The 24,670-nt window shown below is 30.3% G+C and overlaps 4 protein-coding genes across 7 annotated transcripts; 3 read left to right on the plus strand and 1 right to left on the minus strand.

Annotated features, from left to right (window-relative positions):
- LOC106773861 lies at nt 1-3,339 on the minus strand. The gene is made up of 3 exons (XM_014660619.2): nt 3,006-3,339; nt 1,294-1,415; nt 1-322 (listed from the first exon to the last, which is right to left on the minus strand). Exons 1-3 carry the CDS (start codon nt 3,260-3,262, stop codon nt 288-290), a joined length of 414 nt encoding a protein of 137 aa, XP_014516105.1. The 5' UTR covers nt 3,263-3,339; the 3' UTR covers nt 1-287.
- An 833-nt stretch (nt 3,340-4,172) lies between these two features.
- On the plus strand, nt 4,173-7,919 carry LOC106772999 (GTP cyclohydrolase 1). Of its 4 annotated transcripts, XM_014659659.2 has the most exons (4): nt 4,173-4,870; nt 5,951-6,793; nt 7,454-7,521; nt 7,752-7,919. In XM_014659659.2, the coding sequence occupies exons 1-4, from the start codon at nt 4,657-4,659 to the stop codon at nt 7,824-7,826; spliced, it is 1,200 nt and encodes a 399-aa protein (XP_014515145.1). In that variant the 5' UTR covers nt 4,173-4,656; the 3' UTR covers nt 7,827-7,919. The 4 variants fall into 4 exon arrangements, with proteins under 4 accessions (XP_014515145.1, XP_022641976.1, XP_014515144.1 ...); XM_022786255.1 differs by having other exon boundaries at nt 7,454-7,808; XM_014659658.2 differs by lacking the exons at nt 7,454-7,521; nt 7,752-7,919 and having other exon boundaries at nt 4,174-4,870; nt 5,951-7,172.
- A 3,507-nt stretch (nt 7,920-11,426) lies between these two features.
- LOC106773395 lies at nt 11,427-14,581 on the plus strand. Its single transcript, XM_014660093.1, has 8 exons — nt 11,427-11,431; nt 11,669-11,775; nt 11,863-12,534; nt 12,585-13,036; nt 13,122-13,691; nt 13,808-14,031; nt 14,112-14,369; nt 14,482-14,581. Exons 1-8 carry the CDS (start codon nt 11,427-11,429, stop codon nt 14,579-14,581), a joined length of 2,388 nt encoding a protein of 795 aa, XP_014515579.1.
- Nucleotides 14,582-18,962: 4,381 nt separating this feature from the next.
- On the plus strand, nt 18,963-20,743 carry LOC106773819 (GTP cyclohydrolase 1). The gene is made up of 2 exons (XM_014660575.2): nt 18,963-19,185; nt 19,324-20,743. Exons 1-2 carry the CDS (start codon nt 18,972-18,974, stop codon nt 20,511-20,513), a joined length of 1,404 nt encoding a protein of 467 aa, XP_014516061.1. The 5' UTR covers nt 18,963-18,971; the 3' UTR covers nt 20,514-20,743.
- The last annotated feature ends 3,927 nt before the right edge of the window (nt 20,744-24,670 follow it).

Genomic DNA, 24,670 nt, shown 5'->3' on the forward strand with positions numbered 1-24,670 from the left:
TAAAAGTAAAAATTTGACATCTCATCAATTCGGCCTACAAATTTCAAGTTCTAAAACATAATTCAGCATTTCTAGTTTTAGAGAATGTTGAAATGATTTATACAAACACACAATCACTTGTATAATTAATGAAATTTAGAAAGTGACACCATCTTACAAAGCAAGAACTGAACTACAAATATAACAAATATAAGAGCACTGCATAGCCAAAATTCCTTCTCTACATCAACTCCACAACCACTTGACCACCACCAAACAGTATTGTTAGCAAACATTTCTCTCCATATTTACTTCTTTCCCTTCTTGCTCTGCTTCTTTTTCTCTACATGACATGCATAAAAAAAAAAAAAATCTTAGAAACTATTTCCATTACTGAATTTATTAATAATTGCTAAGCATGATGATAGGGCCTTGGGCATTAAGTCTTATTTTAGTAATATGAAATGTTCGGAGTATTTAAGTGTTTAGTTCCCCCAACCTCTTAATAACTACCTTTCGAGATAGGATCCCCTAGTACTTGGGTGCCTTATCAATTCAGTCTCTTAGAGAAAGTTACCTATGGAAGATTTTGACCAGTAGTAGGTTCCGACCAACAAAAATATTCAGTGAAGTGTCATCAAACAAAGTGTTGTGGGGTTGAAATATTCAAGATGTCAACTCTTAAGAAGGTTACCATGATAGAAACTTGGATACTATGGATGCCTAAATCCTATGATGTGTGGTACACCCCTTCTTTATATATTGGCTCTATGATGTGTGGTCATATCCCAACATCAAGGTTCTGATAAGTTATCTTGTTCTAATCGTCTTATCGGGCTTAATCTTTCGAGTTTGAGTTATGCTGCTTAAGAATATCCCACCAGAATATAAAGAATTATGCTGCTTAAAATACAAACCACAACATTTTTTTATACTTTCATAATCTTTATGGACACCCATAATTGATTATAGAAGTTTGTAAATATACCTTTGGCTTTTCTAATCATAGTAACAATAAATAAATGAATTAAACAATACTAATAATTAATCAAACAATCTCAAAATATTAATCTTCACATTATTTACCTTCTGTCTTTTCCATCAAACAACCTTTATTTTCATTATATTTTTCACCTATATCTCTTCCATCCTTTTCTTCTTCACTTACTTTCTTTTCCTCTCTCTCACCCAACGATACCATTAAATAGCAAGTTCGGTTGAGAAAAGAACAGACACTTAGACACATTAGCCGACATAAACTACATTTCAAATGCATATACATTTAGGAGAAAAAGCTAAGGATAGATTAGCTACCCAATTTTCTCCTAGCTTCAGATTTTGCAAAGAATTCCCTCCATTCATCAGTTAGAACAAAAACTGGATCATCATCCTCTTCCTCACCATCATGATCTATATGCTCCAGCTCTTGTGGAATCCTGGATACAATCAAGAGTATCAATTCGATTACCCGACCTTGATAAAAAAAAGGATAAATAGAATACTTGAAGTAGTCATACTCAAAACCTAGGATTCAATTTGTTTCATTGTTTCCTATCTATAACAAGAAAACAGATGCAACGACAAATCAAACAGTGCAGAAACAAAAATGTACAGTTATATTTCTCAGGTTAATCATGACTGCATAACAACTAGAATCTAATAATAATTAACAAGAGACAGTGTCAGTTATTGTTATTGTGCTCTTTCAGGGCAAGAAAGAATAATGGAATATGCAAACTAATCATGGTAGTTATATATCAAGAATAAACTCGTACTTTTAACAGAATGGTGATATATAGTTCATTTGAGATCTCGAGGGAAAATTCTCATTGGAGAGACATAGCTCAATTAAGGAGTTGATTTGCATAACCGCTCACAGCTTTGTCAGTAATTCAACGCAGAGGAGTTTCTTCCATAATAATTCAAACTATTGTTGTTCCTTTATTTTATTCTGGAAATCTATTAGAATCTAGATGCAAGGTATGAGACTTGATTCTCACGTTGGAAATAGGTGTCAGTTTTATAAGACCCATAGACTCTCCAACTACAAAAACTACCTTTTGTGGCATGGTTCTTCCGAAGATTTTATCAAATTGTAGGTAGCATAATTTTCATCTCGCCTCAGTACAAACAAATAGATTGGGCACCACGGCTAGTCAAAAGACTTATGCACAATCAGTCATTGTCCATTCCATAGTATTACTAATTAATCCTGTAAATTTTCTGCATTTCTAGAACTTCAACCCTCTACTTTCTGATCAATGAGCTCTACTGAAACAATATTTTTTTCACTCAAAACATAATTGTCTGCGGACTGCACATCTTAATTCGGCATGTTATCTGATTTGTGCTGTCCACAAAACACAAACCATGATGAAGCACTCCTTCAACCTCGCTTTCCATCTTAAAAACTTTGTTCACCAATTATAGCTTCATCATCTCAAGGCTTTCATAACCATGATTTTCAAAAACAATCCACAACCACAACAATGTGTTTCCATGCTCTCTGCAACCACATTAAGGCCGCAATTGCAGTCCCTATATACCCCAAATTTCAGTAATTTCCATGCAACTAGAACCACATCACAACCCTTCCTGTGCCCTCATAAAAATTGCACAAGTCATTGATCTAATCTAAAATATTAAAAGAAAATTACATTCTTCAATTTCAAAACTCATCAAGCTCCTCCAATTTTCACAATCTCCAAAGGATGTTCCGCGGCGGTTTTATTTTCTGTTTTCACCTTTTGATTATAAAGATGCCAGTACTTTCACTCCATTTCTTGTTTTCAGAGATTTACGCAGGAAACACTGAACATAACTATTTTGTTGTTTTTTTCATTATTTACAAATATTTCAAACAAATACATTTTCTAATTTAAAGAAAGATTAAAACAAGAAATAAATGCACGCAAAGGCTCCAAATTTCTTCTCCAATTTACTTAAGAACCACCCCTTCCGCTCCCCCGAACTTCCATCAAAGAGTAGCCGAGTATACGGAGAAAGCTAAGAATAGAAGAACTTACGGAGAATCAGAAGAAATGGGTTGTTGTTGTTGTTGTTGATGATGATGATTTTGCAGAGGCTCAAAATTGGGATGCGTTTTCTGAAAGGGAGCGAAACATGGTTGAAATTGAGGTTTGAGTAAGTTGAAAGCGTGAAAGTGGGGATTGTGGAGAGGGCAGTGGTGGCAGTGACGGCGGAGGGGGCAGTGGAGGCAGTGCTGCTGCGGCTGAAGATGGGAAGTGTGCTGAGGGCATCGCTTGCATCCTTGTGAAGCCATCGCAACTGCGATAGCACTGCAATGTTAGGGGTGGGCAAAATGCAGAGTTCTTAGGAAAACATGAGGATTAAGAAGAAAATAGTGTTGCAAATTTATACTTTTTAACATTTAGTTGTATTTTATTTTAGTTTTCAAGATATGTTGGTGTGATTTTGGATTCTATTAAAAAATAAATAGTTTTGTTTTTTTTTTCTATTTTACTTTAATTCGTATAAAATGTTTTTTGTTTATTTGTTTTGTATCATGCAAAACATTTGTTTTTTTTTTTTTAAATTCTTTGAAATATTTTTCAAGGTTGTAATTCAAAATGAAAGTAAAAAAAAATACACATTAAAAACATTCTAAGAAAATAATACATGAATTAAAAAAATTATAGTGATCTAAGAAAAATAACTTACCAACAGAAAATTAACTATATTTTAAGAATAATAATATATTTAAGCTTTATAACTTTTAAACTAATATATAGAGTTCAATAATTAATTTTGAAATATACAATTTTGTTATAATTTATCATATTATAATATATTATATTATACAAAATAAGTTTTCGTTTATCTTGACTATTCTTTATCTTCCAGTTTTTCTTTTGGATTTATCATTAACATTTGTAGGATTAGATGAAAAAAAAGTTATTCTCTCAAATTGGTTAAGCTTATAGAAACATTTTTTTACGTTTAAATATATCGCTCTATGTCTAATTTTTATTTTTATTAATTTTCTTGAATTGAAAACTAGCTAGTTTGAAATAATGAATTAAAGGTAAGAGAAGTTATTTTTTTATACAATAGAATAAATTATTTAAGTCAATAAATTACCATTATCATTCCCATTTACATAATCATGAAAAAACATAATCTTTATTATTTTTCTTTGTAATAATCCATATCCATGGCAATATATGCCACACCACACCACATATACACCCACCACAAAGCCACGTTTCTGAAAACAAACAGCAATCCTCTTCCATTTTTCATCACCTTGGTTGGTTGGTGGGTCCTCTTTTGCTTTCTAATAAGATTACACTGCCTTACTCCCAACCCAGGATCCACACATTCTAACATGCAACATTAACCCCACGAACAAATCATCATTTTCTTTTGCTTTTCTTTCTTTATGTTCTTCATCGCTTTTTTTCTGAGAGCGAGATCTTAATACCCTTTTGAATCCAGTTTTTGATTGGCGTGTTTTCTCTTGGGGTGGTTATTTTCTTCGACCCTTTGAGTTTATAATTGGGTTGGTATTGAAAAGTTGGGAACTTCTGCATTTCTTGTTGAATCCTAGTTTTGCAAGTTGTGTTTTTTTTTTTTTTTTCTTGATACCTTGTATCATTTGTTGGGTTTTGGCCTATTGGGGTGGTGATCATTTGTTGTGGGATTTGGGATTTCTCAATGGGCTGTTTGGATGAAGGAAATGGGGAGATTGAAAATGGAGTGAGTATAGGGTGTGGTGAAGTTGGTTTTGAGGAAGAAGCAAAGCCAGATATTGCTGCCATTGAGGAGGCTGTGAAGGTGCTGTTGCTAGGTCTTGGGGAAGATATCAACAGGGAAGGGCTTAGGAAGACACCACTTCGGGTTGCCAAAGCCCTTCGTGAGGGAACCAGAGGTGACCATGCTCTATGAATCTTTTGGACTACTGATTTTCATTCTAGACATGTTTAGACAAACTGAAGAACTTACTAAAAAAGAAAATAAGGAAGGGAAAAATGGATAGAACTTCTTCTTAGAATTCATTGTACAGTCTGGAAAATCTAGATGATAAAATTTTAGCTTATCAGATAAATTCAATTAATCTTGCGTTTTTTGTTTTCTTTTCCTTTAAGTGTTTGGTGGAGTCTTACTTTAGCCTGATGAAGGATGATGATTTGATTAATGTCACTCATGGTTGTTTCGTTGGTGTTCCTTTTATTGTTTCACGAGTCATGTTCTTGAAAGATATTTTTGTCCCTTCTTTAGATTAAGATTGAATCTGGTGTTGAGAGTTATAATTTTTTTTTTTCATCTATGATGTTTGGTCTTTGTTGAGGAATAAAATGCTGTCGGGCTCAGTATTACTTTTCTGTTTTTTAGCGGTTTTGGAGAAGTTGGGTATTTTACTTTAGAGGAAATTTAATTGGTTACACCCATGGTAATTGATCTGTTTTCTATTGGATAAAATCTATGTATATGATTGTTGCTAAGTAGCTTCTTTATACAGTCCAAAAATTAGGTGAACTGCGCGTCATGGAGTAGAAGTTATGGAGCTAAATGTAATTCATAGAGAAAATCTTGACACACAAGCAAAAAAAAGAGAGACAGAGGACTTCTATTATGATGAAAATAGCCATCTGTTTTTCTGTTTTGAGCAAAATAGGTCAAAATGGCAGTTCAATCATGTAAAGGCAATTGTCTTAGAATTTCGGCTCGGAGTCTAATTTATTTCTACAAAACTGATTTGTGATGTGAGAAATGTTAACCTTTGAGATAACATATATGCTATGGTTAAAATAAGTATAGATATAGCAATTACTTTGTTCTTCTCTTTGTACCTGCTTAATTTCTTCAGCATTACATTAAACACTGTTTGTCTTCCTCCGTTTTTGGTTTCTTTTCTTGCCTTAAGTGTTTCATTTCTGTATTTAGGATTGTCATATTTTGTTGCACAAGAACATGATTACTTATATTGAGGGAATTGATATATTCCCAGGGTACAGACAAAAAGTGAAGGACATTGTTGAAGGTGCTTTATTCCCCGAAGCGGGTCTAGAAAACAATAGAATTGGTCATGCAGGGGGTGCAGGTGGACTAGTGATTGTCCGAGATCTTGACCTTTATTCCTATTGTGAGTCTTGCTTGCTGCCATTCCAAATCAAGTGTCATGTGGGATATGTCCCTTCTGGCCAAAGAGTTGTGGGTTTAAGCAAGCTCTCTCGTGTGGCTGATGTATTTGCCAAACGACTGCAGGAGCCTCAGCGTCTAGCAGATGAGGTTTGTTCCGCATTGTATCAGGGAATAAAGCCAGCAGGTGTTGCTCTTGTACTTCAGTGTACACATATCCACTTTCCAGACATAGAATCAGTCTTTCTTGAATCGAGTCAGCAAGCATGGTTGAAGACCCTTGTTTTGTCAGGTTCTGGAATTTTTGATGACAGAAATGCAGATGTATGGTCTGATTTCTTTTGCCTTCTTAAATTTAAAGGTATTGAAATAGAAAAAGTACATCTGAGAGGATCATCTGACCAATGGTGGTGTCCATCTCTGTCTGCTCTTTCTGCTAAAGTTTCATCCAAAACTGTACCAGTCAATCCTGCCATGGTCACTTCAGTATCTTCAATCCTTAAATCTTTGGGAGAAGATTCATCGAGGAAGGAACTCACAGGGACACCTGGTCGATTTGTGAAATGGCTACTGAACTTCCAAAGCATTGACATGGATGTGAAGCTAAATGGTTCCCTTTCTGGTGGTATCGATTCTTTTGACCCTGATAGGGAGGTAAACTTCAAGGACCGACAAATACACTGCGAGTTGAACTTGCCATTTTGGTCGCAATGTGAGCATCATATACTTCCATTTCATGGTGTAGTTCACATAGGATACTTCATTTCAGAAGGTTTTGATCCCATTGCAAAATCCCTTGTACAGTCTATAGTACATTTTTATGGTTTCAAACTCCAGGTTCAGGAAAGGCTTACAAGACAAATAGCAGAAACCATTGCACCACTTTTATTAGGTGGGCATGTAATAGTAGTTGTGGAGGCAAGCCACACATGTATGATTTCTAGGGGAATTGAGAAGTTTGGAAGTAGTACAGCTACCGTTGCTGTATTAGGTCACTTTTCAACTGACCTTGCTGCAAAGGCCATGTTCTTTCAGAGTGTTGCTAGTGCTACAACTTCTCGGGGGCAATAAATAGTTCCTGTTGGTGCTCACTTGAAAATTCATTCCATTCATTCTCTTCCCTTTTCAAGGTTTTGCTACCAGCATTTCATAAATGCAGAAGACCTCCTTTCATGAATAGTTTCACTACATTTCAAAATCACACAAATTTTGTTCCGGTGGCAAAGGCTTACTACCATCATAAGAATATAGATAGTAGATCTTCACATTTTGTCTTCGCCCCTTTTATGTGATTACATTATATACATGTATGTATGTATATGTATATATATATATACCTTAATAATAATTCAAGGGATGAATCTTTTTCCAGATTTACCTGCTGGCAGATTTACGGTGAATATCACTCATTTTCATGATTTTATGGGAAGGTTCAACAAGGTAAGATTCAATCTTTCTGAAAGTGTTTTTTGCTTTATGTTTTGGTGCATTGTCGAATGTACTGCAATTTTAGTACAAGAAAATCAATGAATTTCTGTATTTTTCATATTTCTACACTTGATCTTTATTATGAATTAGATAGCTCTGGAGTTAATCTGAGTCATGATTAATTTTTTTTAATTTATTCTGTATAACTGTACCTTCAACTTTTCTCTTTACTGCTTGCTCAGACTACGGGAATACTGATTTCTGGACAATTTGCATTCGGGGAACTTCTTGTGCATGGATTGTTGTTGGTGTTTTGAATGCTGTGTCACAATGGGTTGTGGGGCCTTACTTCCTGCACCCTCATAATTTTTTCTCATTTTGCTCTTTACGGGCTTTACAATCGGAAAGTTAAATGCCTTCTAAATTGTAAAATTTGGAAGTTAAAAATAACTTCTCAATTATGCAAAAGTCAACTGACTTTCGCATTATATAATTTGAAAATTATTTTTGGAAGAAAATTATTTTTGAATGGTATAATTTGGAAAATAGTACAATTTCAAAGTTATTTATTTTAAAATTGTGTACTCCAAAAATCATTTTAAAGAAAAAAAATAATTTTTAGATTTTTACGATCTAGAAATAATTTTTGACTATCAGATAGTACAATTTGGGACGCTTTCAGATTACGGATTTAAAAGCAAAATATTGACTTTTAGATTCAATTCAAAAATGATAATTTGAAATCCATTCATTGTTTCAATTTTATTTTTTTTGAATAAATTGTACATTTTTAAGTTACTTTTCATTTTAAAATCGTGTAACCCGAATTTTTTTTTTTAAGGAAAAAGATAACTTCTATATATTTAAATTTAAAAGTTATTTTTTACTATGAGATGTATAATGGCTTGAACAGTAAAAAATAGAAAAAAAAAGAAAAAAAAACATATCTTCACAAATGAAAGACATATATTTTTAAAAGTAAATTCGAAAAGAGAAATATTGAATCTCAAAATTTGATTCTTCAATAGGATTTGGAGATTTAATATTTTTTTTTTCAAATTTTCTGAAATTGTGTTGTTGATAGTTTTTTCTAATTATATAATTTATAAATTTTTATTAGATTGTTTTAAAATATTTTATTATATTATTTCTAAATTTTTAATTAGATAATCTGTATGATTTAATTTAATTTACGAAAAGATAAATATATATAAAATTGATAATTTATTTAAAAATGATATGAAAATTTTAAATTTTTTTTAGGTAATGTTAAGTATTATTAATTCATTAAAATATTTTTAAAAAATATAAAAATATTTACAAACAAAATTATTTAATTCATAATTAATTTATATATTAATATATTTATAAAATCCTAATATTTTATTAAAAAATAATTATATGTCTTAAAATTATAAAAACAAGATATTTTAATGGAGATTGAAAATCTTTGGTCAAAAAATTTGATCAAAATATTATTATGCTTTTATTAAAAATTAATCATGACTTACAAGGCATTTTAGAAAATTTTGGAAGTGCATGATGAAACTTTTGAAGTGCAAGATGAAACACTCTTCCGAAAATTTATAAAACGAGAAAACTAATGTATAAGGGTCCACAAATCATTTGGTAGAAAAGTTGAAACAGATTAAACTTATAAATTTAAGGGAAGTAGAACATGATTTCTGTCTAAGAAGATGTAATGTAGGAAAATAAGGACTTCAACACTCTAAAATTAAGTGAAATTATTGAAAAAATATACTAAAATATATAATTCATTTCCAACAGTTTTAACAAATTTGGATTTTGGAGATGGGGTAGTTATAACTACATCTATTATATGAGGTATTTGTAGAGTTAGTTAAAGACATGGTTTTGGTTTAGTTCAATATAATATCTGATGAGTTAAGTGAAAATTGTATTGATAAATGAGTGAAAATTTTGTTGTTTTGTCCAGCTTTATATTAAGCTAATGAACCATTTTAACCGAATCAAAAGAAAATAAAAAAAAAATTAAATTTTAGATTATTAAATAAAATACACACACTATATAACTTATGTAATCAATTATCTGGCACAAACAAGATTGAAATAGTACAATTCTTATGTTATTTGTTATGTAAGAAATTATGAAACCATTTTCTTATTTAAAACTCTCCTATCAACAAAAAAATATCTATGAATTTTAAAAAAGGTTTTGTATCGGATTTAAAATGGTTAGGGAGTCTTAAAAATTATGTAACACAGCGGAATTCACAAAATATAAAGTAAAATTTTTAAAAATGATATAACACACTGGAATTCACAATATAAAGTAAAATTTTGTGTGACAACTCTTAAAAAGAACTATATTAAACAGGAATTGTCAAACAACACTAAACATATACATATTAAACATAATTAAATAAAAGTAAAAAATATAAAGGTAAGACAGGAAAAAATTGAATAAAAACATGTATATTTGTAACCTAGCTTATATTAAATATTAAGTAAACCATTTTTTACAAAAAATAATTAAATTAGAAAAAATATTATCAAGGATATAAATATTTGTTACGAATGTCAACTATCATAGAAAGAATCTAGTTATACAAATATAAAATCAAAGTAAAAAAATAACAATTGAATAAATGTAAAATAAATATAGAAAATAGTAGAAGTAATCAAATGTTTGCTTTAAAAGTAAGTTATGAAAAGAAAAAAAAAAATAAAGAAACTTGACCCGCCCAAATTTTTTGTTTTTAAGAAAAGCTCTATGAAGATGCCTTCTATTCAAATAAACACTGCATTAATATCCTTGAAATTTACGTTATATTTTATAATTAATGTATTAATGATACAACTTATTACTTTAATATATGCCAACCCACATCTTTCATTTATAAATAAAGAGCATAGCACAAAACAAAGATTTGCAAGAGAGAAACTGTGTTTCAATTGGAGACATTTGGAACATGATTTATATGGTTATCATAAATAAGTTGTCACATCTACTACTAATTTATTAAAAATTAATTTTGTATTTATTAGAAGACGATTTTAAATTTAAATTTACTTTTCATTTTATTAACTACTATTTTAACAATACTATAATTTAATAATAATAATTTGATCGCGTGAACGACATTCTATCAATAACTAAGATCTTAAACCTACAAAAGCAAAAAAATAAAGGATAAAATGTTTTGTTTAATTACCTTAATCATTAAAGAAATTAAAAATATAACAAATTAAAGTTTTTTTCTTTTTTTTTTTTATAAAAAAGGCAATTCTTTCTCGTACTAAAACGATATATATTAGTATTTCTTTGTTAAAATTTCTTTGTTAAAAACATACATTTATGCCAGAAACTAACTAAAAATAAATAAAAATCTAAGTATGACTTTTAAAAAACTTTATATTTGATTTAAAATGGTTAGGAAGTCCTTGTAACACACAATATAAAGTAAAATTTTGTGTGACAACTTTTAAAATATATTTAAAACATAATTAAAAATAAAAGTAATTTGTATGTAATGTTATCTATAATCAATTTACCTATAATTTTTTTTATGTAATTAACAGGTAATATTGTTTTATCAATAAATTTTAAATCTTACATACGGATTTTAGTCTTTTAAGTAACAATTATTTTTCTTATAGTATAACATATCTAAAATTGGTGTTAAAGGTCACAAGTTTAAAACTTTAGTCTTATAAGATATTCACATAAGTATCATAAATTAGATAAGAATTTTTTTATGAAAGTTATAGAAGTGAAATTTATGGCACTTGTAAAAGTTGATAGGAAATCTTAATGGTGATGTACAAACAAAATGTAAAGGTTAAAACCCTCTTTTGGTCCTCATATTTGTATGAGAATCTCAATTTGATCATCATATTTTGTTTGTCTCAATTGGGTCCTATAACTTGTAAAAATGAGGCAATTAAGCCATCTCTGTTAACTAATGACTAACTCCGTCTGTTAGTGATGACGTGGTGCACAGAGAATTAGCTGACTTATAATAATTTAATTACGTGGATTTTAGAGTAAAAAATAAAGGTTGTGACGTGGAATATGGTTTTATAATTGGGTTTTTTTTTTATTGAATAAGAAAAGAATAAGTGGGGTATTAGGGATTTAAGTAATTGGGAATTTGGGAAATCAAAAAACAATCAGAATTAGGGCTCACAACGAAGACCATTTGTTCGTGGAAGTTCTAAGTGCAAGACAAAGACCATCACGTGCTCGTGGACGTAACGAATTGACCTTGGACGTCAGTGAAGGTAAGTTTCCTCTTTCTAATGTTTACGAATATGTACTGTGTTTCTTGTGGTCCCGATTTTGATATGTTGTTGTCGTGTTTATGTTAGAATATGTTTCGTATGTTGTTGCTTTGTTGTTTTGTGATGGGTATCGTTTATGGTGTGTTGATGCTTTGGATTTCTGTGATTTGTTTAAAAGAAGTGGTCCCAATAATTGTAGTAGGTGTGTTGATGTGTACAGTGTCGTAATAATAGCATCAGTGAAAGAGTTAGGTCATACAGACATTAAAGAACTATGGTACAGTTTAGGAGGACAGTCAGTGGTGCCAGAGAGGTTGGAATTATTGACTGATGATAGGGGTGCTTTGCATATGGTTAATATTGCAATGTTAAATGATGAAGTTCATTTGGACGTTGTTCATAATAGGAATGAACCAGAAATAATTGAAATGATTGAATGGGTTGATGGTGCTGTTAATGATGAAGTTGATGTTGCAACACAAGTGGAGGGTGAAGGTGAGGTTCAAGTTCAAGTGGAGGGTCTGGTTGAGGGTCTTGCTGAGGGACAGGTTAAGAGAGAGACTGAGTGTGAGGCTGAAGTTGTAACACAATTGGAGGAGGGTCCTGCTGAGCGAGAACTTTCTAAAGAGGTTGAGAGAGAGGTTGAGGGTGAAGGTTTAACACAATTGGAAGAGGGTCCTGCTGAGGGAGAAGTTGAGAAAGAGGTTGAGAGAGAGGTTGAGAGAGAGGTTGAGAGAAAGGTTGAGTGTAAGGTTGAGGGTGAGGCTAAAGGTTTAAATAATTGGAGGAGGTTGAGGTGCATGATGTAGATGATTTCGAGCTAGAAGATGTAGAAGAAGATGAGGATGAGGATGAAAATATAGAAGATGATGAGGATGAAAATTTAGATGAGTGTAGTAGTGAAGAAAGTCTAGTTGATGTGACCATTCAGTGTGATAACATTGGTAGTTTTAAAAGAAATGTGAGTGAAGAACAACCCTGCAGTTCATGGACAAGTGGTAATGATGACATGAATGATGTACGTGGTATATCTGACAATGAGTGGGTGTCAGAGGAGTTGGATAATGGTCCAGATAGTGAGGATGAAAGCTCCATTCCTAGAACTATGTTCCCCACATTTAGCATGCCTAAAAGTTTGGGAGAATATAAGTGGGAAGTTGGAACTTATTTTACTGAGAAAAAGGAATTCACAGAGGCCATTAGGACATATGCACTAAGTAATGGTCAAAATTTAAAATTCTTAAAGAATGACAAGAAGAGGGTTAGTGTTAAATGTGTTGGGGGGTAATAGTAAATGCAAATGGTATGCTTACTATGCCTTTAATTCTGGTTTCAAGTCATGGCAGCTAAGAAAAGTGATTAATGAACACACTTGTAGCAGAGATTTTAATGTGAAGTTGATCACTTCTAAGTGGTTGAGTAAAAGGATGGAAAAATTTGTTAGAGAGAACCCTAACATGAAAGTCATGGACATTAGGGATAAAGTTAGTAGGAAATGGAATGTTGGAATCTCTAGAAATATGGCTTTTAGGGCAAGAGCCATGACAAAAGATAATGTTGATGGTTCATTCAAGGAACAATATAGAAGAATCCATGATTATGGGCATGAGCTTCTTAGGGCAAATCCAGGCTCAACAGTCAAAATAAAGGTTGAAAATAGTAATGGGGAGTGTATCTTCAATAGAATTTATGTATGCTTGAAAGCATACAAAGATAGTTTCATTAGTTGTAGACCCATCATTGGGTTGGATGGGTGGTTTCTCAAAGGCAAGTATGGAGGGGAATTACTAACAGCTGTGGGAAGAGATGCAAATGAACAAATTTTGCCCATTGCATATGCTGTTGTTGAGGTAGAAAACAAAGACTCATGGACTTGGTTCTTGGACCTACTCATTGGGGATCTTGGTGGGGAAGTTGTATGTGGAGCATGTACATTTATTTCAGACCAACAAAAGGTCAATCAACCCTAACAAAGCTTTATTACTAGCTATTTCAAATAAACCTTATCTGACTTCATTATTTGAACTTGTAGGGTCTGTTAACAGCCATTGATGCACTTCTACCTGGGGTAGAACAACGATTTTGTGTTAGACATATGTACTCAAACTTTAGAAAGCAATTTCCTGGAAAAGACCTTAAATGTTTGATGTGGACAGTAACAACAACCACATATCCACAACTATGGGAGGCTGAAATGATGAAAATCAAAGACATCAATTTAGAAGTGTTTAAGTATTTGATTGTAATTGCACCAAGGTATGTATTCAATTTACTCTACGCTATTATTCTTGTACTTAGACATTTATATTTAGTTTGACATATATTGTTTCTCCTAGATATTGGTCAAGATCTAGATTCACTTCTAGATCACAATGTGACACTCTTGTCAACAACATGTGCGAGGGATTCAACAGTGTGCTAGTTCACACTAGGACTAAACCAATTATCACCATGTTGGAAGAGATTAGGGTTTATATCATGAAGAGATGGGCTAAGAACAGGACGAAGATGACACTATATCAAGGTAGTGTGTGTCCTAAGGTTCTCAACAGATTTCAAAAGCAATCATGGTTAACCAGATATTGGTTACCAAGGTAAGTTTAATACTACAATTAACTTTATACATGGTCATCTTTGTTTACTTTGGTTCTAACTTTGTTTCTAACTTTGTTTCTAACTTTGTTTGTAACTTTCTACCCATGACAGATGGTCATCAGATCAGTTATTTGAAATCATCCACATTTCACAATTTGGGGAGCAATTTATTGTCAACCTTGACAAGAATGAATGCAGTTGTAGAAAATGATGACCAAATTAAGATTCTCATACAAATATGAAGATCAAAAGAGGATTTTAACCAAATGTAAATTATTTAATTATTATCGAATTGATGCATTAAGTGTTTTCATTAATACATGTGTATATGTAATGTAATTAATACGAGTACAAAAGTTAATTTTATATTATGTCTAATGAACATAATAAATAATGTAAATATTTATCTCTAGATAAGGTGATATTAGACATTTTTTTTTATGAATTTTAATATTTTAATTAGGTTGATTATTCAAAGTCTATCAATAATTTGTCATTATATAAAATTTTATTTAAAAAATAAAATAAAAATACAAAGTAAGAGAAATCATACAAAATTTATGATAAAAATTACACTTTATGAAATATAAACAAATTATGTCCATTATAAAGAAAGAACAAAATAAATACGCGAAGATAAAATATTAAGTAAATAGTTATTTCAGTATAATAAATATTTCTTTATTTTACTTTTAGAATAATAAGTAAAAATTTATAGTCTTAATATAAAAATTTTAATTCTGTAAATTTTGTATAAACTCCAATAATAATTAATATAAATGAATAAATATTTAGTTTTTATTTATTATAATATTTATTTGTTAACAAGAAACAAATATTAATATATGATTATCATTGGAGTAACTAAGATCTTAAACTAAGGAAAACAAAAGAATAAATTGTAAAATGTTTTGTTTAATATTACCTTAATCATGAAAGAAATTAAAAATATAACAAAATTAAAGTTTTTGTATAAAAAATGCAATTCTTTCACGTACTAAAACGAAATATATTAGTACTTTTTGTTTTTAATATTATTTATCCTAAATGGCTTAAAGCATTGCCTTTGTTGGTATGGTATAAATTTACGACCATGAATTATAAGAATAAAAAGTATTTCTTTGTTAAAAACATACATTTATGCCAGAAACTAAATAAAAAAAATATCTAAGTATGACTTTTAAAAAACTTTTGTATTTGATTTGAAATGGTTAGGAAGTCCTAAAAATGATGTAAGACACTGGAATTCATAAAATATAAAGTAAAATTTTGTGTAACAACTCTTAAAAAGAACTGGTCTTAAAAACAATTTCCTCATAATAAAAAAACACAAATTGTCAAGCAACACCAAACAAATACACATATAAAATATATTTAAAACATAATTAAATGAAAGTAAATAATATTAAGGTAAGAGAGAAAACAATTCTATAAAAGCATGTATATTTGTAACATATGCTTATATTAAATATTAATGAAACTATATTTCTTACAAAAATAAATTAAATTAGAGCAAATATTGTCAAGTATAGGATGTACATATTTTTTTACCAATGTCATATATATCATAGAAAGAATCTATAGTTATACAAATATAAAATAAAAGTAAAAAATAACAATTGAATAAATGTAAAATAATTATAGAAAATAGTAGAAGTAATGAAATGTTTGCTTTAAAAGTAAGTTATGAAAAAAAAAAAAAAAACAAGAACAACTTGCGCCCAAAATTTTTTATTTTAAGAAAAGCTCTATAAAGATGCCTTCTATTTAACTAAACACTGCATTAATATCCTTGAAATTTACGTTATATTTAACAAATAATGTATTAATAATACAATTAATTACTTTAATATATGTCAACCCACATCTTTCCTTTATAAATAAGCAATATACCTAATAAACCGGGAGATAGAAATTGAAACTAAACCTAAATATCTATATAAATTATTTTTAGAATAATAAGAAAAAATTTATAGTTTTAATATAAAAATCTTAATTATGTAAATTTTGTATAAACTCAAATAATAATTAATATAATTGAATAAATGTTTAGTTTTTATTAATTATAACTGTTATCATAAAATAGAAGAAGTTTTATATCTCAAATATATTTATATATAAGTTGTGGTTTATTTTTTATTTTATTTAGGTTGTGTTAAAATTTATTTTGAATAAAAAAATCTCGTTTCACATTGTAAAATAATTGATTATCAAATTATAATAATTGATTATAAAAATCAATCAATTATGATTTGTCATAATTAATTTTCATGAATAATTATAAAAACTTTTAAATAAATTTTATGTCATTGTACATTCATTAAATATATAATTAATTATCATAAATAATTTATTATTACACGTTAATTAATTAACAATTGAATAAAAAATAAATGTAAAATAAGAGTAAAAAATAACAATTGAGTAAATGTAAAATAATTATAGAAAATTGTAAAAGTAATCAAATTTTTGCTTTAAAAGTAAGTTATAAAAATAATGACCACAAAATATTTTATAAATATGTTACATTGTAAGAACTTAAAAAAAATAAACATTGCATTAATATCCTTGAAATTTACGTTATATTTGATAATTAATATACTAATGATACAATTAATTACTTTAATATATGTCAACTCACATTTTCATTTATAAGAGCATATATGCCTTTTGCTTCTTAATGAAGTGAAAATAATGATTTTTATATTATAACAAGTTAACATGGTGTTAAATTTAAAGTAACGTATCAATCATCATATTATGAGTCTAAAGTTTTTATTTTTAGTTGAGAATTTGCATTGATTAAAGTTTAAAATTTTCATGTGATTGAATAAGTTTTTGCAATAATTGAGAATGTACTTTGACTAGTAGTAAAAACTTTAATAAGAATTAATCAAGAATGTATTTTATTTAATTAACTTTTTACTTGATATCAGAGGTAAAAAAAATAGACATAATTAGACTAATAATCTAACTTGATATCAGAGGTAATATAGAATGCCAACAAATGAATTGATAATCTAAATTGATTAATTTGAAAATCCAAGACAATAATTAATTAAACAATAATCTTTTAGATAATGAATATGATGAATCATGTTTTGAAAAAGCAATGAAATCAAAGTATTTTTTTTATCATTGTTTTTATCTTTTAAAATCTTTTTATAAATTTATTTCTTTCTATCTATTGTTATTTTGTTCTTTAATTTTTTTATTGATCTTTATCTTCTTTATTGTTTTATTTTTACTAACCTTTTTGTATAGCTTTTATAAGAACTAATTTGTTAAGAATCAATTCTATATTAATTGGTAAATGATTTAAGGCTGAATTTACCCTTTCTATTTTGTTGGCTACAATTTTAACAATACTGAAGTTCTTATAGTTTAAAAATATTAATTTGATCGCGTCAACAACAACGTTACGCATCACTAAGATCTTATTAAACAAACAAAAACAAAAGAATTAAGGGTAAAATGTTTTGTTCAATTACCTTAATCATTAAAGAAATTAAAAATATAACAAAATTAAAGTTTTTGTATAAAAAATGCAATTCTTTCACGTACTAATATTAGTACTTTTTGTTTTGAATATTATTTACCCTAAATAATTGGCTTAAAGCATTGCCTTTGTTGGTTTATTGTGTAAGAATATTTTCATTTGGGAGGATCATAAGTAAGTTTAATATCTTGAATTTTGTAAAAACTTTCCATTAAAACATGTTAAAAACATACATTTATGCCAGAAACTAAATAAAAAATATCTAACTATGAATTTAAAAAAAAACTTTTGCATTGGATTTAAAATGGTTAGGAAGTTTTAAAAATGATGTAACACATTGGAATTCACAAAATATAAAGTAAAATTTTGTGTGACAAACTCTTAAAAAGAACTGGTCTTAGAAACAATTCCTTCATATTAAAAAAAAAACACAAATTATCAAGCAACACCAAACAAATACATATGTAAAATATATTTAAAACATAATTAAATAAAAGTTAAAAAAATAAAGGTAAGAGAGGAAAAAATTGAACAAAAACATGTATATTTATAACCTATGCTTATATTAAAAATTAAGTAAACCATTTCTTTTTACAAAAATTAATTAAATTAGAACAAATATTGTCAAGTATAAGGTATAAATATTTTTTTACCAATGTCAACTATCATAGAAAGAATTTAGCCATACAAATATAAAATAAGAGTAATAAATAGCAATTGAATAAATGTAAAATAATTATAGAAAATAGTAGAAGTAATCACATGTTTGCTTTAAAAGTAAGTTATGAAAATAATGACCACAAAATTTTTTATAAATATGTTACATTGTAAGAACTTAAAAAACGTTATAGCACAAAACAATTTATTGGTTATTGGTGATACAATTAAATAGTTTATTGGTGATACAATTAAATAATTTATTGATGATACAATTAAATAATTTATTGATGATACAATTAAAATCCTTGAAATTTACGTTATATTTGATAATTAATGTATTAATGATATAATTAATTACTTTAATATATGCCAGCCCACATCTTTCATTTATAAATAGGGAGCATAGCACAAAACAAAGATGTGCAAGAGAAAGTGTGTTTCAATGGGGCATTCGGGTGAAGATGGTTTAATTTGTGATCTTGGAAATGGAATGAGGATGAGTGGTGATGAAGAGTATTTGGAGAAAAGGGCCAATACATCTTCCATTCAAGATGCTGTCAAAGTTCTCTTGACTGCTTTAGGGGAAGATATCAACAGGGAAGGCATCATAAAGACGCCACTTCGTGTTGCCAAGGCCCTTTCCGAAGGAACTAGAGGTCATTATATTTCTTTCTTATTACTTCACCTTGTTTACTCAGATATCATAAAGAATAATTTTCAAGAATTGCTTTATGAAATAAAAATTGTAGTATGTTACCAGAATTAATGATAAGAAGGGTGTTATGATCTAACAGGTTATGATAAAAGTGTTAAGGAAATTGTGGAAGGTGCATTATTCCCTGAAGGCGGAGTAGAAAAGAACAAAGTTGGAGATGCAGGTGGAGTAGGTGGACTTGTGATTGTGAGAGACCTTGATTTTTACTCTTACTGTGAGTCTTGCATGCTACCATTCTATTTCAAGTGTCATGTGGGCTATGTNCCTTCTGCTCAAAGAGTTCTGGGTTTAAGCAAACTCTCTCGTGTCACCAATGTCTTTGCAAAACGTCTCCAAGAGCCTCAGCGTCTTGCAAATCAGATCTGTTCCGCTTTGCATGAAGGAATACAACCCACAGGCGTTGCTGTTGTGCTTCAATGCAAACACATTCCCTTTCCAGACATGGAATCAAATTCTCTTCACTCAAACCACAAAGGGGTCCTGGGAATACTGGTTTCTTCAGGCTCTGGTGTTTTTCAAAACAAAGATTCAAACTTNTGGGCTGACTTTTTTGGCCTCCTTAACTTTAGGGGCATTGACAAGGACAAAATTATTGATAAAGGCTCATTGGGCAATTGTTGGTGTCCTTCTTTGTCTTCTAAAGTTTCACCAAAGAATGAAGAAATGAACCCTGCTATGGTCACTGCAGTAGCTTCAATTCTCAAGNCTTTAGGTGAGGATCCAACTAGGAAGGAATTACAAGGGACTCCTGCTAGATATACCAAGTGGCTGATGAACTTCCAGTGTAATACCATTGAGAAGGCGCTGAAGGGTTCGCTTGGAAGTTGGACAAATGGTGCTTTGAACACTAATGGGGTGCTAGGTTTTGATGAAAAGATACACTCAGAGCTGAACTTGCCTTTCTTGTCTCAGTGTGAGCATCATTTGCTTCCATTTCATGGTGTTGTTCACATAGGATACTACATTTCCAAAGGGTTTCATCCCATTGAGAAAAGGCTCTTGCAGTCAATAGTGCACTTTTATGGTATTAAGCTGCAGGTTCAAGAAAGGGTGACCAAGCAGATCGCAGAAACGATTTCTGCACTGATAGGTGAAAATGTGATAGTAGTGGTGGAAGCAAGTCACACCTGTATGATTTCTCGGGGAATTGAGAAGTTCGGTAGTAATACTGCTACCATTGCTGCATTGGGACGCTTTTCAACTGACCTTGCTGCAAGGGCTGTGTTCCTCAACAGTATTCCGAAGGCCATATATCTTTCAGAACATTGATGATTTTCAAAGGGTTATGTTCCAAGAATGGGAATTTCAACAGTTCAGTGTCAAATTCCTGTCAAAAATAAAATGTCTTCTCTTAATAAGCATTGTTGTTTTAATGATCCAATACAACCTAGCCAGTGCAGCGAGGATTCAATGACAAAAATAAATTTCTTGCCTTCTCAAACTTCACTTTAAAGTTATTTTTAAATTAATTAAGTTGTACGGCAAGTTAATTCTATTTATTTAATAAGGAGTTCATATCCCATATTTTAGCCCTTCCGCATCACTCTTCCGAAAATAAGATCCATTAGTCATGAATTAAAATTTTTAAATCTAAAAATAATAAAGACAATGATAAATTTTGGTGTTGGCCGAACTTATATCAAAGCATGCAATGGTGATAGTGTATGGTGGTGACAGTGTGGGGGTGGTGACAATGCGCGATTGCATTGTTTATGTGAAAGAGAAAGAATAGGGATGACCTTGTAGAACGAAGGTGGAGGCGGCCTGACCAAACAAAACGGTGACCTTGCTGAACGAAGATGGAGACGGTCTTGATTTGTAGTTTTAATGGAGTGGAAAAGAAGAAAAAGATGGAGTGAAAGATGGAGAAGTAGGAGAAGAAGAAACTCCCTCACACGAATGAGGAAGAAATGTGTGAGAGAGATATATCATGAAGCTACTAGAAGAACTTTTTTTAGTCTAAATTCATACTAATCTAGATTAGGACATTTGAATTCCTCATATGTTATGAAATTGCAACGACTATGATTAACAAAGAAAACTCTCCATGTTATAGAACGTGAAGCTGGATTTTTAGGCTTAATCCAAACTAATATAGCTAATTTAAAATAAACCATGTCTAAAGATGGTAAAAATTATTTTGTAACGTTTATAGATGATTGTTCTAGATACACAACTTAAACATATATAATGATGAAAATCTTCATGTGTTTCTAACTTACAAAAGCAAAAGTAGAAAATAAATTGAATAAGAAAATTAAGAGGATTCTCTCGAGGTGATGAATATGTATTATTTAATAACTATTATGTTATAGAAGGTATTATCCATAAAGTGACTTGACCATATTCACTTGAGTCTAATAGAGTAATAGAGAGAAAAATATATAACTCTTAAAGAAATGATCAAAGTCATGCTTATTAGTTCTAGTACACCTGATAACCTTTGGGAAAAAGCTCTTCTTACCATATGCTTTTTACAAAATAGGATACATCATAAGAAAACTGGTAAAAGTCCCTACACTAGTGCAAAAAGCTCATTTAACTTCTCACAATAGACCTGGGATTTAAGAGAAATAAAACCTATCAAAAGACAATTGCATTTTTGGAATTACTGAGAACATATAGGTCTTATTTGCACACAAAGCCATTGTGAGGGTGAACATAAAGTTGAGGATTTGAAAGATTCAAAATCTTATGAGACTTTGATGTGACTACCAAATGGATGGAGGTTTAATGTTGTATGTTCTATAGGTTACGAAATTAGTAATTGTGTATTTTATACAAAGTCTTTGGATGATAAAAGAATAACACAAAATAGTGGAGCTAATCTTGAAGTTGAGTCACTATAATTTTCCACATCCAAAGATTAAAATCATGTATTTGGATCAATGATGTACTGTGATATAATAGAAGAAATCTAGGAGGTTGATTATACTATGCTTACTACTCCAGCATTCAAATGTAAGTGTGTTGATAATAAGAGTGATGTCAAAATGGATAAATCAAGTATGACTCTAGATGATTTTTGAAAGGTATGTTATCAAGATGAGTCATTTATCATGGCACAACAAGCATCTCAGGTTTTTTTATGTAAAAGATGTTGCATCTAAACATTGGTATGTCGTTCTTCAAGGTAAGAAAAAACAAATTGATGTTAATATAAAGAATTTGAGTAATCTTCATATTGTTGACATTCATCTATTTAAAACAATGGTAAATTTTGATGAAGACGCTCTAGTTGATGATGAACATGCAACTCAAGAAGATCACTGTGAGGGAATATAGATTTGACTAGTCCATAACCTATGTATAAATTTCATATGATTGTATAAATTTATTTTTTTGTTAAATAATGTTATATTTTATTTTCAATGTTTGTTATAGTTTTTTTTTGTTTTCTTTTTCAACATATATATGACAAATCATCAAAATTCATCAGGGGACGAAAGGAGACCCACCAGGGGAGCCACTAGATCGAGAAAACTCTTAAGAAGATGAGCTAGTTGTAAGAAGATACTTGTCATTGTCAACGTGATCACTGGTGTGGCTTTAGGTCCTTAGGCGGATGTCTTCAATAACTACTTAGGAGTACGACACATTACAAGATATCCATCCTTACTCCATTTTTTTGATCATATGTCTCAAGTTGATTGGAACATGATTTGGAAAGATTTATTAGTAACTTATTCATTATTGTTGAATTTATTGTTTGATTATATTGACATTTTCCTAAATATTGTTGATGATAATTTTCTTTATTACAAATGGCATTTGATATTCCAAATGTGGTAACACTTAAAACTAAATGTCTTTCTTCGGTAGCCTAGAAATTTTGTGAGTTTAAGATAAAACTGACGTCTCAATATATATATTTGAAGCTAAAAAGCATGAAAATCCATGTGCCAGATACAAAACAATTGATGAAGAAACCTAACATCAATTTGTTGAGATTCGTACATATGAGAGATGGAAGGTTAGTTTACTTGTGTACAAGTTGAACTAATTCATAAAATAGATTTTTTATGTTATAGGTTGTAAGGAAAAAGTCCAAAGGATAAGTGCTCAAAATAAAAAGTCACACTTATTGTTTCGTGGTAGGTGTAGAGAACTTAAAGAGAAGATAATGTAGGAAAAGGAAAAATCTAGACGCCCACCTTCTGAGGATGATATTCCATAGTCTCCTTCACCACCATCTCCTCATGAAAAGTGAAAAATATACCATCTACCATCATCGGGCTCCTACATTTCTAACACTGCATGACATATCTCAGAAACAATTGTAAGATATAACTTTTCTTTAAATAATAATATGATTTTATACATATTAGATGTTTTTTTGTTATGTTGCACGACTCCTTGGTTGAACAGAACTTCCAACATACTTTCATTCTAGAAGGTGATGAAAAATCTCCAGGCCATGGTCAAACACTTCCAAGAGAGTGGGATCCATGAAGATGGTATCAACTCTACCTTTGGGACCACCTTTGGAACTATCGTAGAGCATGAATTGAAGAGTAATGTAGGATATCTAGGCCATTGTATTCGACCATGTAGTGTATGTTTGTTTAAGGCTTGTGTTAAGGCCTAAGTAGCATATGATTTTCCTTAAGTTAGACATCTAAACCAAGTGGAAAGTGTGTGCCATGTGTCATGCTTCCATTGGAGAATTGGCATCAATCATAGCAATCTCCTATGAAATATGGGCCCCTATGTCTATCTACATAACAATGATTGTCTCATAGATGAGATGATATCTCTCCAAATGATTTAAGAGGTATGAGTGTTGGGACTCAAGTTGTTACTCCACATTAGTGCAAAAGTGCTTAGGTTCATTTGCAGAATACATACTGGTTGGCCATTAACCCCTAGTTCATATGATGCATGTGGGACACATGGATAACAACAATCTCATCATGAATTTTATGGCCATTAAAAATATATTGTATGTTTTTGTTGTACTTACTAGGGCAGGTAGGTCCAAATAATTATTGATGACACGTTTGTCAAACTACACCATCTAGCCTTGCACCACAACTTGTCGAGGTAGCTACCTCTATGGTGTAGGGTCATAAACATTGGCGTAGAATTTTGGGACCAGCACCGTATCAATTATATATAGCAAATCACCCAAAACATGGTCCCATCTGCATCTTTCCAATTCTAGTCTGAAAAGGTCATATTCATCGTGCTAAAGCCTCATATTCCTTTTAGCAACAAATAATTTTGTTGAATCTTTTAGCAGTTGTGATGAGTCATTATTTCTTGAACTATATTTAGTTTATTGCACTTAAATAAACCAGGGAATTGTGTTTAATTGTCTGTTATTTCTCCGTTTTTCGAATTCTACTTAATTTGGTCGGAAATTCGTAATTGTGCTAATTTGGATTTTCTGAGCTGATTAAGTGCTTTTCTGGTTGCAGGGAAGT

Source organism: Vigna radiata, chromosome 9 (assembly GCF_000741045.1).
Source record: "Vigna radiata var. radiata cultivar VC1973A chromosome 9, Vradiata_ver6, whole genome shotgun sequence".
In the NCBI taxonomy this organism is placed as follows: domain Eukaryota; kingdom Viridiplantae; phylum Streptophyta; class Magnoliopsida; order Fabales; family Fabaceae; genus Vigna; species Vigna radiata.